Source organism: Hippoglossus hippoglossus, chromosome 7 (assembly GCF_009819705.1).
Source record: "Hippoglossus hippoglossus isolate fHipHip1 chromosome 7, fHipHip1.pri, whole genome shotgun sequence".
NCBI classification, from domain to species: domain Eukaryota; kingdom Metazoa; phylum Chordata; class Actinopteri; order Pleuronectiformes; family Pleuronectidae; genus Hippoglossus; species Hippoglossus hippoglossus.
In genome coordinates, this window is record NC_047157.1 from 10140791 (window position 1) to 10157159 (window position 16369).

General features: G+C 41.2%; 1 protein-coding gene across 2 annotated transcripts in view; it reads left to right on the forward strand.

Annotated features, from left to right (window-relative positions):
- Positions 1-1383: 1383 nt before the first annotated feature.
- mgll (monoglyceride lipase) overlaps positions 1384-16369 on the forward strand; it is a 39239-nt gene continuing 24253 nt past the window's right edge. Inside the window, exons 1-2 of one of the 2 annotated variants that reach the window (XM_034591856.1) lie at positions 1384-1582; positions 3300-3435. In XM_034591856.1, the coding sequence (XP_034447747.1) occupies positions 3308-3435 (128 nt within the window). In that variant the 5' untranslated portion in view covers positions 1384-1582; positions 3300-3307. Of the gene's footprint in view, positions 1583-3077; positions 3436-16369 lie in introns of those variants that run through there. The other variant, XM_034591857.1, reaches the window with a different exon arrangement.

Consider the following 16369-nt stretch of genomic DNA (forward strand, 5'->3'; position numbering starts at 1 on the left):
GAGCTTTGAGTTTATTTCATGGTTGTCTGACACATCAGCTCCACGTTAACAAATTTAAATAATTCTTATTTCTTTTTCGTTTACTTTTCACATCCTGAAACTTCTGGCCAATTACCCAAATGAGTTTGCAGACATACCAGCTGATTCAGATACTCATAGCAGGCTTTTACTCTTGCGGAATAGGAATAACCCTTTGCTGTTGCGCTTGCTGCAGCGTACTGGTTGGTTGGGCAGTATCTGCTCTGTCTGTTGCTTTATTGTTGCTTTATCAACGAAAATTGTTTGTCCCTTTCTCTTGGAAAATACCATGTTCTCCATATACTCTTCTTAACAGTCTGATGACACATGTCACTGATGACATGTTTCCACTATGTGTTTGTCATGTTCACAGCTGGAAGGGTCCACCCTAAAGCTAATAAGTAAGTTAGTCAATTTATTGACCATTTTAAGTAATTATCTTTTATTACAAAAAAAGTAATTGAAGACATAAGAATTCTTTGCAAATAAATTACCAGAATGGATGGATCAAATTGTCTTTTGGGCCTCATTTAGCCGGACGGCCAAACTTTCCTCCTCCCCTGCTGCAAGGATATACCAGAAATTATTGCCCCCTATTGGCCATTTGAATACAATTTACATACTTGGTTTAACTAGACTGATGAGATAATGTCCATTTAGTTTTAAGGTGCACATTTTTTATATTTGACATTTCCCTATTGGTTGGGCTACAGATGCTTCGGATACAATATTCTAGACATTGTCTGAAAAGTAGGGATTGGACAAATCAGGAAGTAAGCTAAGCGCTATTTCTATAGTTTATTAGTCAATAATCCTGAAAAATTACAAGTTATCATCACGATTTTGAACATTGATGATAATAGACTTAAGGAGGAGACAACACAAAACAAGTTATATAACAGTTACTTTGCCAGGTTTTGTTTATCTAGCTCACTTTAGCTCACAACAACTCTAGAGGACAAATCAATAAACCGTCATAAAAACCATTCTGGGCCACTAACTAAAACTAACAAGAAAGTAAATATTGGATTGGTTACATATCAAATGGAAATGTGTTTACCACATCTACTAAAAGGTGCCCTTTGGAGTTTTCATATAAACAAACAGAAAGTCAGAAAGTCTGTTCTGTATCACCTGCTTTAGTGATGTGGCAGATCACTAAACTCATTTTGGAATATGATGACATGTCCTTTAATTTGGAGGAGGAGGTATTTTGGTAGGGGCTTTACAAGAAGGTTTTTTTTCCCAACACACACTGAATGAGGCCAAACAGAAGGGGTGAGCCCGTGTGTGTGTGTTTGACAGAGACAGAGAGAGAGAGAGGGAGAGAGAGAGGAGGGAGAGAGAGGAGGGGGTATGTGTGAACACTCATTTAGTTTCTCCTCAAACGTCGCTGACTGCATTCTTCTCTTGGCGGGTGGCGAGAGCAGAGCATACGAGAGGAGAGAGAGAGAGAGAAAGAGAGACATACATCCAAATTGGGAGAAAGAGAGAGAGAGAGAGAGAAAGAGAGAGAGCGAGTCCGAGGAGAAGCTGCAACTTCACTGCAGACGCTCCTGCTCAGGTTGGATCAATCTCTAAAATATTCCTACAATATTCTCATGATGCTTGTGCGTAAATGACTTGTATGACAGTGCGTCAGCTTTCATCTTCAGCATCTATATTCTGTTTATTTGCGTGTTTTATCCAGTATAACTTTAAATACTTTAAACTGTTATTCGCACATGTAGCATTTTCTCTGCATTTCTCCATTCATCATTTTCCGTATAAACCCCGCAGGTCATATTATAGCGCGTGTTCCTATATAGAGCCAAAGCGCATGAATCGTTTCTGTTACCACTTGCGTTGCGATCGTTTGGTATTTTTTTCCCCCCCCAAGCAAGTGAACCAGTAGCATCCTAATGTCCACACACTCTCCCCCTGTGTGAGACGGTGGAAATGTGGGATTGCAGCAAAGATGAAAACAACAACGCGAGGTTTTTGCGCGCACACACACACACACATGGCACACCGCGGCAGGTTCCAGTGATGGTTCACTCCTCACGCAGCCTATTCAACTTCTGTGATAACGGCTTGTTTTCGCACGTGTGCTGCACATCACCCAGAGGAATTCGTTGGTCCCTTGTGCACTATATTTCCTCGAAGTGCTCCCAATAAGGAATGCACCGTGGAGGGTTGGACATCAGTCAGGACGATGATGTGCGCGGTGCCATTGCTGACCAACGTGTGTCCGAATGATGCCATTACGCAAGGGCGATGCACGAGGTGGATGCTTCAAGCAGGAACCCATTAAGAGATACAGGCAGACACATAGTTGAGTCATCTTTTTATTGACTGTAAATATTGAAGTGCCAGTTTGAAGGATGCACGTCAGGTCACCAAACCTGAAAGGTGACACCACTCCAGGACTGGAGCGGTGAGCCTGGCAGCACACACACACACACACGCACACACACACACACACACACACACACACACACACACACACACACACACACACACACACACACACACACACACACACACACTGCCCTCTCCATTGTAATGCAGCACATGCCTTTCACACCATGAACCATGTATGTAGGACCAGAAAAAGGCTTTCATGTGTAATGCAGGAGGGGGACCATTTCATTACATCTCATTTTGATCATAGACTCTATCATCCCCTATATGATGGTTCTGACAGTCATCTATGGACTAGAAGCATGTAGTGTACAGCCCATAAAGTGTATAATGTGTTGAGTGATGGATTATTATTATTATTGGCTATACAATTCCTATGCCAACCCAAGAGACTACTACTTTAGGCAGTATTGCACTCATGAGTGTCATAATTATATGTGTGGTCATAGCAATAAAGCTAATGAGAGAGAGAGAGAGAGAATGTGGAGAGTGGGTTGAGAGAGAGAGCGAGCGAGCGAGAGAGAGAGAGAGAGAGAGAGAGAGAGAGAGAGAGAGAGCGAGCGCGTATGGTTTCGTGACGTAACGCTTTGGCAACACTGCCCGTGTGTATGTGTGTGTGTGTGTCCACGTGTCCGTGTGTATGTGTATGTGTGTGTGTGTCCGTGTGTGAGTGTGTGTGGGGGTGTGTGCAGCTCAGGATTAGATCCCTCACATCTAAACCATCAAACTGTGTCATGTCAAACCGATGCTCAGTGAATAACCATCAGTAGTCATGATGAACGCAGTGACCGCCGCCACCTGCCTGCTCGTCGCCGGCTTCAGCTGCTTCCTCTACGGCAGCGATGTGCTCTTATCGCTGCTCCGTGTCTCCGTTGCAGAGCCCTCCATGCCGGAGCCGGGAGCTGCTCCGTGGCGGAGCCCGCAGGGAGTCCCCTACACCGACCTGCAGCACATCGTCAACGCCGACGGACTGCACCTGTTCTGCCGCTACTGGGAGCCCGCCGGCCCGCCAAGGTTAGTGGAGGACGGAGCAGAAGCACTACAGTCTGTTGTACTGTGTGCGGGTGTGCGTGTGTGTGCGTGTGTGTGTGTGTGTGTGCGAGCGAGCGCGCATGTCTATATATAGTTATGAGGACCTGTTTTGATTCAATAGCATCATTGTGAGGTCATTCTGACTTTGTGAGGACATTTTGGCAGGTCCTTACTTTTCCACAGGGTTGTTTTGGGTGAGGACTTGGCTTTAGGGTTAGGTTTAGACTAAGGTTTAGGTTAGGGTTAGGTATTTAGTTCTGATGGTTGGCTGCAAAGCTGCTGACCCCTGAAACCTTTCACCCCCTTCTAATTTTGGTTAGACAAGCAGTAACTACTGCAGGAAGACAATGTAAATGGGTGTAATGTCCTCTTATGTAGATGAAACTGTGTGTGTTGGTGTGTGTGTTTGTGTGTGTGTGAGTGATGGAGTAAAGACATTTGGGTTAATTTTAGATGCTGTTTGAAATGGTTGTTCTTTCCTGTCGGGGGGGAAAGTAATCCTGTTCACATGGTTGGTTTAAGTGCTGGAGTCACATGAGGAGCTCAACTTTAATGGCTCCTGTTGGCTCTGTTAATCTTTAGGCATGTGTGTCTGCGGTTCAGCTGGAATTCAAGCACACAGTGTATATCGGAGAGTCGGGAGAAAAGTATCACTTTTTTAAATGAAATCTATTTAAAATATAGAAATACAAGACAAACACAGATTTTCATTCAACTCATAGGTGTGTCCTATCACTACCAGCTGCTGTTTGATGAGCATATGACACAACTTGTCATTCAAAAAGAATTAAAGCTTGAGTTCATTTACGCTCTGTGATCTATAACAGCTTTAAAATCCACTGAAGTATGATGTATTCACAATTTTTTGGATGGTTCTGGTAATTGTTTGGGGTAATGCTAAATACTCCAGAGTTAAGGTGAAAGCTTTTGTGATGGAATCTTTCAAAGAAAATAAACTGTGGTTATTTCTTTATCTTCTGCCTATTCTATTATTATTATAGGGTATATACTGAGCTATAATACCTAGGTTACCTAGTCTAGTATTAGAGCAATGTATATGTAGTTGTGTGGTGTTGTACTTTATTTTGAAGAGGGTGTTTTAAATTTTGGATGAACTGCGTATGGCTCAAACCGACTCGAACAACCAACTCTTATTTTGAAAGATGCAGGTAAACATTTCCCGAAATCACATTTCTTAGGGTTCTTCAGTGTTGTTGAAATGTTATCTGTAAATTCATTTAAAATTGTTTACATTAGTAGAGTACATAATCCAACTTTTCCCTTGTTTTCAAACTCTCCTGAGTGCTGTCACCTGTGTGACGGGTCAAACAGCTCCACAATCAGCATTTATCGTCTTCTACCTTTGTCACATCAAAACCCACATCACAACATTATGTTTTATTATTTTGTACATAAATCCTCCATTTAATCCTCATTTGGTGACAGTCTATAACTCAGTAACTGAAAAGTAATCTGTTAAAGTTCTACGAGCTGTAACTCAGTAACCCAACAGTAATAAATGCAGATGTAGAAGTTTGACCTGTGTCTATGCATATAACAACACACCATGCTCACATAAGGGGAGCTCATTGTTAGTCATATTGAAGCCTGGTCTGACCTCTTATTCAAGGAAACAGTTTACTTTGTAAGAAAAAACAGAAAGACATCATTGGGTCCAAAAGAGGCAAGAAAACGACATTAGGACATTAGCAAAAAAGCAAAATTAAATGGGATCAGTCTGTGGTAGCCTGTAGTAAATCTTTAGTCTCATTCAATCGCCCAAGCTCATTAAAAACATCATAATTATGTTAATCTCTTCGCAGTGGAAACCGACAGATGCACCAGTGACTCATATTGGGTCATGACCCCATTAGGAAAAACAAAACACGAGAGCAGTTACTCGTTTAACTCATTAAGTAAGTTAAAACATAGCCTACTTTATCTGCTGTGTGTTGAACTGTCAGGATACAACTTATTATACCGTGTTTAAAGGTGCTAATTGTACGTTGTCTCTGGTCTAATGGCTGAGCCTGGTGGTGATTTTGGTGTCTTGCTAAGACCTTCAGCCATCATTGCATTTATTAGACCAGAGCTTACAATATATACTCTGAGCAGCGCAAGAACGCCCCTAAGTGCCCAAACCCCCTTGCCTGCTCACATGTCTGTCTTCAAGCCAGAATGATTGACAACATGATAGCCAATAACAGCATATTACTGGAAGAAGATTGTCATTGTTTTTCCCTGAATTGTGCTCGTCGTCACCTGAGCCTCCTGGGCTGAAATTTTTAACTAGAATGGCATAGAGATCAAACCTTCGCCAAGGCCCAACAGTCTCCTTGTGAAATCTCATTCATATATTCTAGAGCCGGCTAATTATTTAGATCAGTCCCCTAAACATGCCTGATTTTTTTTTTCATCAAGATCCATGAATTACTGAGAAATCAAATGAAAAACAGCTCTCACAACATGAAAGAAAGTGACAGTCGTGCCAATCTGCAATGGACGTCTTTGTATTAAGACTTTAGATTCTGCTCGATCGATGGACAAAATTAATATGATTGAGGAATTGAAAAAACTGTTAGACTTTACAGATTCTTGAAAGACTGGCAGTCACCATCGTCTAGCAGGAAAATGAACAGAATTGTCGAACCGTGGAGAGTCTAACCGACACCACATGTTTACCATGTCAATATTGACAAAAATGTAAGTAATAACACCTTTGTTTGGGTTGTGATGCAACGTCACAGTGGTGTAAACTGGTTGCAGCCGACCTGGTTGGTCCTAAGAGGTTTTCTTATAGTGGCTGTGTAGCTGTACTTATAATTAAGTAATTAATAACTTTTAAGGAGCTCACAAGGAAAAGTACGATTAATATTGTTTCCCCCACATTTCTCTTTGAAAAACACGAGGAAATGCTGGTTATCAAGTGCCAACATCTGTCTCCTCACACCCATAAACCCTTGTGTTTTGGAGATGGTCCTTGCTATTGACTGGCATTATATCGTCAAACCCAATGAACAACATCCGATTTTTGTTTGTAAAATCCTGAGATTGTGACTCATCAGGCACTGTTGTGTCTTTACCAGAAAGATACACAACTAGTTGATTGATGTGTTCAGTTTATTAGAGAAAAAAAAGCGTATTTTTATTTTATTAGTGGTATCTGCTGTCGGAGGCACTGTGACTATGCTCCTCCACCATGCTTTAAGCCAGAGAATGAAACTGAACACAGATGTCCCACTTCAACTCGCTTCCAAACCACATTGTTACTGTTGACGCAGGGCAAGAGCACAGATGGAAAGAGATGTGACAGAAGCTGAAGGCCCACAAAACATCTGCAGTCAAGACGTGACTCATTAAAACACACATCCTATTTGGTGCTTGCCCTGAGCTTAGGGTATGTTTGCAACCGACATCCTCCTCCACCACTATCTTCACAGTCTGGTGTTCTCAGCAGTTGGGGCCTCTTCCTCCTCCATACACTGTAGTTCTTCAATGTATCAGATTATTGTCGTCTTGTTGTTGTTCTAACAGGTTGATTTTTGACCTTTTTGTTGATTCGGCTTCCCCCTCCCTCTCTCAGGCTGACTGTACAAAAAATTTGGAAGTGCATGTTGTAAGTTCAAGTATATAACTAGAGAGCTGGCAAAAGTGACGTAAAAACTATCATCTGATAGAGTATATATCGCAGTCCAAGCATCACACGGTGGGAAATTAAACATTGTTCATCTTCATATACTATCGATATTGTAACAATACAAAGTGGGTTGAAAATCGTCAAAGTTCCCATCTACTATACGTATGTACCTTCGTTCCTGTTAAAGCTTGCACCCTCTGACTCCTGTTCATTCCTGGAGATACATACCTTCAAAAAAGTGTTTTGCTTTTCCTTCCAAATAACCAAATGCTGGTGATTATTTTCCTGCACATCATGTATTTTGGAAGTAAAAGTCTGAATAGCTCCAGGCTTAAAATAGCTGCAGATCTCTATGTGCTGTAACAGTTTTATAGCTGAGGCTTTGGATCGCTTATATAAGAGCTTTTTCACTGGAAGCCAGACAGTGACTGTGCTAAAAATGCATGCAGTCATGGTACAGTGTAACATGCAAGAGTCCATGACATCATGATGTTAGTCAACAAGCGGGTTTTAAAGGGTGATGACCATTATTTGTTTATTGATGCTGCAGATATTTTGTGTCTGATTTGTGTGTAGTGGACCTGAATTAAAAGTTGTAATTGCTGCACAATGTGAGAATTATTCTGTTCCTCTCAAATGCGCATACATCACAGTGGAAAAGACCCAAAAGCTGCATTTAGACTTTCACCGTCTCCTTAAATCCTCCACTTAAACCCAGCTGCTGCTGCTGGGTTGAGGAAGGTTTAATGCAGGTTTTTATTGGGTGACAAAACAGAAGCTATTTATTAAAATCACATTCTCACTTACACCATATTGCTAACGTCGAGGGTGGGGTTCTTATGTAATGTGCACTGATTCACGAGTCTTAATTTCTCTTTGTTTCATGTGTCAGATTGTTTTTATGGTCCTGAGTGATCAGCATCTTCTACTACCATCTTAACACATATAAAAAGTTAAAAAGTTACCAGATTTGAAAACAGCTGAACTCAAATCAAACACTCCTGGCTGTTGTCTATTGTACATACTACTACACCTTTCTGTTTCAACATAAACTGTGATGTTTCACAATAAAAGAGCTCTCACTGGACTGGATGATGGATCCTCCAGACTCACAGCTTCCCACTCACTGCAGCAGTCAGATTAGTGATTCAACACAATGTGACACAGCGTGTCAGAGCCAAATCTATGAAATCAGAGGGTGCGTCGATGCAGCTTCGCCAGAGGCTCATACCATCACTATAAGTTTTGAAGTTACAATGGGGTTATAGCCACTAGTATGAAGTAGTGCAGTGCCCGTTGTAAACCTGGAATGGGCTGTTGGTTTGGCCTGTGGTGATGCTGGTTGCAGCTTTCTTCATGAAACATGTAAAAGTGTACTGCAGTAATTGAGCTTGGGCAAGTAAAGACCGACTGTAGGACTCAGTCCTCAGAACCCTGAAGCTGCACCTTTACCACTGCTGCGCAAAGAGCTGTTCACCTGTTTATTCAAAGATCAGTGAAGCTCGACTCCGTACGCAGAGCTGGAGAATCAGTTGATGTTGATGATGAGCAACGTTTATTAATTGAAAGTATTGCTTCTCCTAATCACACCACAGCCACTGGCAGACAGAGGGTTTGCATATTAAATAGGAAGTATAAGTTGTGGATGGTTTTAAAATGTTAAAATGCAAGTTTCAAAAGATCTGTATTAATCTTTATTCAAAGATTAATACGTTTTTTTATGTTTATAGCTTATATCTGAAGAAAAAACGAGAACATTCAACTTTTGTGATAAGAGGAGTTTCATATCAGCCACTGCAGCAGCTGGTGCAGTGATAAGCTCCGACGATCAAAGAAAACTCCAGACAGCAGATTCACAGTTTGACAGTCTGTTCAAACAGCAGCCTGCAGGGAGCTAAAACTCAAACTCTTAACACAAAAGGTTTCAAAGTGATCTATGCATGGAATTTATGGATGATAATAGTCATGTGTGATCATATAGCAACTTCACATTGTCGTTATCACATCGGCTGAGTCTTGTGTGTTTGTGAATATTCATAAAGATATGAGCATAAGTTTGCGTCAAATGGTTATTTCATTGATTTAATTGGGTGATGATTATTATCTTGGAGCTGCAGTGCAGGACTTAAAAGTTAACGTCGATTGCATTAGCAAAGAAGATTACACAATTCCTACTAACCCTGTCAGCTTAATAGTTTGACAGTTACTGACTCAACTTCCTTACTGTGTGGGGTGTTTGTCTAGCAGGAATGTGGATTAAACAGAAATATTAAATCCCACAGTTAGAGGAGGGGAACCACCAACACAGAGCGTGTTCTTTATGACCTGTGTGATATGACAGGGCGGCTTAGAGGCATTGGCACAGTTGGATGAATGTAGTTGGTTTTTACATTAATATGTGGAAATCAAATAAGATAAATGCTTGATTTAAGTTTGTTTGCTATATGAATGACCTTAGCAGAAATCCAACCATTTCCCCACCGTCTTTGTTTATTTTACCAAGCCTTTGTTTTTGTAGTTTAAATTTGAAACCGTCTGACGGTTTTGTGAATGAGTAAATCCTGAGCCGTGGGGCCAAAAGGTCTCAAACATGAGACGGTGGCCACTTTGCAAAGTTTCCTTTTTTTATCTAAAGTTATATAATGTGAAGAATGTGGTAGATGAATGATAGAACAGGTTCACATAAGCAGGTGAATGTAGGTGATAGATCAAAACACTAAAACAAATACAGACTGGACACTGGACATACTTGTAAATGACCTACGGGGACAGAAATGTCATCAGTAAAGGTCAGTAGCTTTGTAAGCTTTAATAATAACTGACATATACTGAGAGGGCAAAACATCGGTGTCACCTTCCTGGTATTGATTTTCGGGGTCACTCACTTGACTTCACAAATGTTACGTTAAAAGGGAAACTCTACGTGATTCATTGGACATTTAATGATTTTGGTGTTTGTTTTAGTTTTGAAGGCAGTCACTGGTACTATCACATGAACTACAGTTTTAGTGCTCCTATTTTGTGGAATAAGCATGGACTTGTTTGTTGTTAAGATTTCTCTATGAACAAAAGCTTATGTAAATGGGGATAGGACACGGATGAGTGTAAAATGGGGTCAAAGATCACAGGAACCAAGAAGTGGGTGAAAGGTGGAGGGACGGAGCAGCAGCAATGACCGACAGGCCGTCCAACCTGACGTCTGACTGAGGCTGTGAACCCACATGGAGGCCTGTGAACCAGCCAATGAATTTTTGTTTTTAACACAAATAACATGACACTTATATTTCTATACAACTGACAGTTACAAACACCCACACACACAGCTTGTGCATATGGGTCCTGTTGCAGACGATGTTTTCGCTGATGGTGTCTGTATTAGTTTCCTTCCCTCTTTGTGCTTGTACGTTGGGACTATTTAATGTCCCTGCTGCTCATTGCCGCCGTTAGGCTCACCAGCGGAGGACGCTTTACAAATTTAAAAGCTTTCCAATGGCTCCCTTTTCCTGCCTCTGCCTCAGGGCAAAATTTAGCTGAATAATGCAGACCATAACGTTTTTACGGCCACTTGTATTTCCATAAAATTGACTGAGTAGGTGTTTTCAGGTGCCCGCTGGGATCATTTGCTGGGAGTTAATGTGAAAAGACTGACGCTTGTATTCACAGTAACTTCATTATAATGAATTCAATAATAATGTAACAGTGAGTTATAAATCCTGCATCAGTAAGAGAACTGGCTACAGTGTAAATAGGTATCAAGGTATTCTCTATAATTATTATGATTTCCATAAATTAGATGGACTACGCAGATATATTAAAGATTAGGATAGATTCAGGGTAAGATGCTGACTGTGGGAAGAGTCTAACGCTGCACCAGCAAGTGGAGATAAAGTGCATCAAATAAAAACACAGTTGCATAAGAAGAGAGCAAAGGGATTATACAAACATACAGAGGAAAATATGCCAAAAAAGGACATTTAGCAGCAGTGGAATCAGACACAGTTTTTTGTTTTAATTGAAGCAGATTTGTATCAAATGAAAAGACAAAATATTTTTCCACAATCTCTTGTTCTGCTTCTGCATGAAGAGAGTTTGGGTGTGTTATGTAATGACCGAGAAGGTTCTTGGTTTGAATTCCAGTTAGGCCGGGAACTTTCGGCATCCAACTGTGTGGGTTTTCTATTCCAGTTTCTTCCCGCAGTCCACATACATAGAGATTGGGGTGAGGCTAAACATAGACAGTGGGTGTGTATGTGAGAGGGAATGGTTTGTGTTTGTATGTCAGCCAGACTCTATTTATGTAGCGCTTTTTACCAGTATTATCCATTACTCAAAGCGTTTTACAGTACATTTCGTATTTACCCATATACGCACACATTGACTGCACATCTATAGGCTGCACTTTTTCTATTACACACTATTTATACACCCTCGCCACAGCCATCGGGGGCAATTTGGGATTCATAATGCAAGCTGGAGGTGCCGGGAATCGAATCACCAACCTGGTTGTTGACGACCCAGTCTACCTCCTGAGCCATAGGAGTGCCCCCAAAGGAGAGGCAGTATATATAATGTATGGGTTAATGGATCTATGCATCCACTGATGAAAGTGTGCTATGAACTTATGATGACACCAGGTTTGCATTCACTGCTGAGATAGCAGTATCAGTTAACTCTAACTCAAGCATGCAGTTTTGAACCACAAGGGAACTAACTACTACTGGATTTAAATGAAATATATAGTGGTAGGGCTGAGGGGTGAATTGGGACAGGGCCTTTGTGTCCTGATAAATACACACTGATGAGATTCAATGAACTCCATTGTGGGCCTTTTGACCTCTTCTCTCTGCACTGAGGAAAAATGTTTTCCTCTGTATTTTATTTAAACTGAGTCAGAATCCGCAGACAGTTTCCCTGCTGTCTCTCAGCCTCTATTTCTTTTCATCAGATGGCAATTTCCTCTGTCTCGCTCTTGTGTTATTTTTTGTCTATGCAACACACACACACACACACACACACAAACACACACACACACACACACACACACACACACACACACACACACACACACACACACACACACACACACAATAACTTCCTCATTTATGGCTTTTGTTTTCATACCCCTCTGTCGCCCTTCATCCCTCGCTCAGACCCCATTTCAGCTTACTCTAATACAGAACAGCTCTGCAGTCCAAAATACATCACAACTTTGTCCGAAGCTTAGTGATGTAGTTACTGATGTATTGTAACTAATTGTAAGAGTGTTGGTGATCATATGAGATAACCACAAATATGCCAGCCAGCCATGACATACTTAATAGCTCTTTTTTCTTTATACTATGCTATTAACTCCCATTAAATTGTTTTTTTGAGAAAAGTTTTATTGAAGAAAGGCGAGAAGCTCCTAGAGGTGACTTACTGGCAACCACTGCTCCTAATTGGACAATCCGTACCCAGTGGTCTTTAGTCTGAAATATGTCCCCTATGAAAACTTCAAATTTAATGGACTATGTTAGAGGTGGTTGCTTTTTGTCCCCATAAATTGCCCTAAACAGGACTGTGCACACTCACACATACCCACACCCACAGAGTCTTAGTCCATTAATCAGATTAACATGCCAGTGCTTGTTCTTTCTTTCTCGTCCTCTGGCTCCTGCCAAGTCAGGACACATGGAAACTGAACTCTCCACTGTTCATGTAGCACTACAATATGTTTGTATAAGGCCACTACAGCAAAATCTTATTACACTATAGCACTCAGTAGACTCCATACCTCTGCCAAGGCCCAACAGTCCCCTGATGAAACCACATTCAAATTCACTAAATCCAGATTTGGATTTGGATCTCCAATTATCACCCACTCATATATATCAGTCCCCTAACAGGCCAGATTTTTTAATCAAGATCCGTGAATTATTTCCTGTGAAATTGGGGAAAATGTCAAAAAATGCCCTGATCTGCGACTTTGTCGGGATCTGCTCCAAAATTGAATGAGTTCTTCTTCTTCTTCACCACACAGTCGCAAATGCTTAGATGATACTATGCTGACTGTTTTACATTCAAGTATATCTCAGTCCGGCATGAGAGTGTGCCAGCGAGTCAGCATAAACAATACCTGGACAGATTTTGTTTTTTTCCTCCATTGTGCCTGTAGGCAATCAAAACGATTTTATCTTTCCTTGTCAGTTTCACCGTTGAACGTGGAGAATGTGGCATTTAGGCATAGGAGGTTTGTGAGTCAGCACTGCATGAAGGGTATCAGGGCATTGGCTTTGATTTGGGCCTGTTTTTGTTTGGAGTAGCTGTGAGTAAGGCCAGAGGGAGGACTAAACTCTCACTACCGCTCACTGAGTGTTTTAATAAGGCTGGTTATAAGCTGTGTTGTTCCAACAGCCCTGAAACAGTGTGGGAGACGAGTGGGTCTCCAGTTCCCATGAGAGGGTGAAGAGAGATAATGAGTAAGAAGAAGGAAAAAAGTAAATTTTCTTTTACCTGGAACATCAAAAACACTTCAGCTTCACACACAATAATGAATATAACCTCTAACCAGACTAGTCATGAGAGTATGGGGAGTCGTGCAGAGGATGATGTCACTCTCAGCCTATACTAAAACTTTGGAAACGTGTGAGAAATAATTCAAGGTAGGGACCGACCAACTCAACATCTCTTCCGACTACACCTTTGGTCAGAAGATGATGGCGTAATAACCATCATCAACTCTGTGTTAAAGAAAAAGTTAGTTGCCCTTATATATTGCACTTACATGTAGCACTTTGGGGTTGATTGCACTTATTGTAAGTCGCTTTGGATCAAAGCGTCAGCTAAATGATATGTAATGTAATGTAAATCATCAGTAAGCCAATAAAAATCATATGATATAGCCTCTCACAGACATGTTAGTATCAATGTTTATGTTGGCCAATAAGCAATTATATGAAAGGTCCTATTTTACAGAATATTGCAGAAAATGCATTTATGTTTACATTTTATTTAAAGAATTATGTTTATTTTCTTAATGGATTCTGCCATGTTAGCAAGTCTTTCAACATACGAGGTGTGAATTTGAATTTGAACTTGTTCCAAGAAAATGCCTGTTGAGTCTCAGCAGACCTCTCTTAGCAAAGTGCCGCGCTGAGCCAATGTACTGCTAAGTCCTGAATGCCGTCACTTGTCTGCAGATGCCTGCAGCTGAATGGATGCAGACATCTGCCAAGATTAGATCTCACCGCAATTAAATGCTTCAAAGTTTCAAAAAAAATGCAGATGTGATATTTTGGGTGGATGGAGATAATCTTAGAGAAAGATAGAAAGAAAGAAGCACATTATAGCTCAGTGTAACAGTTTGCGATTCACTGTACAGTCGTCTTTATTATAAACCCATAGGCATGTGTGTTACAGAACATTATGTCTGTACAAAGACGCTCTTTCACGCACGCTCGCACTCACACACACACACACACACACACACACACACACACACACACACACACACACACACACACACACACACTTAGCCCACAGCGATGGCTTTCTAAACGGAAGGAAAAGGCGTGAAAGTGGAGCCAGTTGCTTGTGAAGCCTGATGAACAGCTACTCTTATGCTGTCCCCCCTCCACCACCATCCACCACCATCCTACCTCACCCTCTCACTCACTCTCTCTCTTTGTTTCCCTTCTTCTCTTTCCCTGATTGAAGCTCTCACGGGCTCCTCAGCACGGCTGCTAATAAGAGAAAACAACACCAGAGCATTTCAGAGCTGCTCCGCTGTAGAATACGCTCGGATAAAACCCCCCAAAAAAACCTCTGGTCTTAGAGCCGATTGTGTCTCTATTATTTAGCTAAAGGTGAAACTTCCATTTTGAGGACGATACTTTACAAAATCCCTTGTTAACCTTTTCTGTTTCTATCATCTCTGAAATTGATTGAATAAGTGAAATTAATAAAGGATTATGTTGTTACATAATACCTTCATGAGAACAGCATGTGTTGGACTACCAGTGTCTGTCTTAGCCTTAGAGCATGTTTGACAAATCACTAATTACTTTAACTGTTGCGATGCCTTAAAGTCACTGAAGACAAAGACAGTGTTGTCCTTATGGCCAATCACCAGGGCTCTTTGATTTCAGCATTAATTGAAAATGTAATTTCCATATGACAGACACACACCCACTGTTGGAATAAGGCGCAAAGAAGCTGTGCACATTTTGCACAGTTTCCTAAACATTGCACTAAACGAGTCATACTCAAGTATTGTTATATAATGTGTAGATGTCTTCTCTCTGTGTGGAGTTTGCATCTTATCCCCTGTGTCTGTGAGGGTTTTCTGTGGTTACTCTGGCTTCCTCTCACAGCAGGATGCAGATTAAAGGGATAGTTCACCCAGAAACGAAAATTCCCTCGTCATCTACTCACCACCATGCCGATGGAGGGGTGGAGTCCACAAAACACTTCTGGAGTCTCAGGGGTAAACTTTGTAGCAGCCGAATCCGTCACAATTGAAGTCAATAGTGACCAAGACTTCAGACGTAAAAAAAAAAAAACATGCCTCCATACAGCCCCGACATTCAAATTCGACTCGTAAGAGGTCATTTACACCATGTTTTCATCCTAAAAATCCACCGGAAGTGTCTAAACTAGCAGACTTAGGTACACGATGGTGTGACCGAGGGTCCTTGAATGCACCTCGTAGGAAGATTTCAGAGGACTTAGGGATAAAACACAGTGTAAATGACGCCGAATTTTCATTTCTGGGTGAACTATTCCTTTAAGGCTACATCCAATGTGGTACGTATTCATTTGAAAATGCATTAACTCTGCTGTGGATATGCCCACCATACACACTACTCCAAAGTTTTAGAGATGCTAAATGGGAGAAGTTGGGAAATGTTGCTGGCTCAGTTAGTTCGTTTGATAACTCTAGGGCAGTAAGTTAGTCTGCGTGGGCAGGAACAGAGATGTTTGGAAACGATGATGTACTCTCACAACCTCTTGCTGTTTGGGTCTTTTCGGTTACGATGTAGCCTTCGCTAATTTGCCAGGCTCCTATCACATGACCCCCATCTCAAAGAAAACAACCAGTATTAGCCTCGTCTACCAGTGTAGAACGCAACATGGATAATTAATTACAAGTTTTGCTAACTCTGTTGTCATTGCTAGAAGCTGCTCAGTCAAATTCTACATTTTACTTTTCCTTATTGCGGCTTCTCATTTGTAGCCTAGGTCTTTCTGCTAACTAACAACCAGAAGCTTCCTGTTTACACCAGCATGCCCAGTGGACAT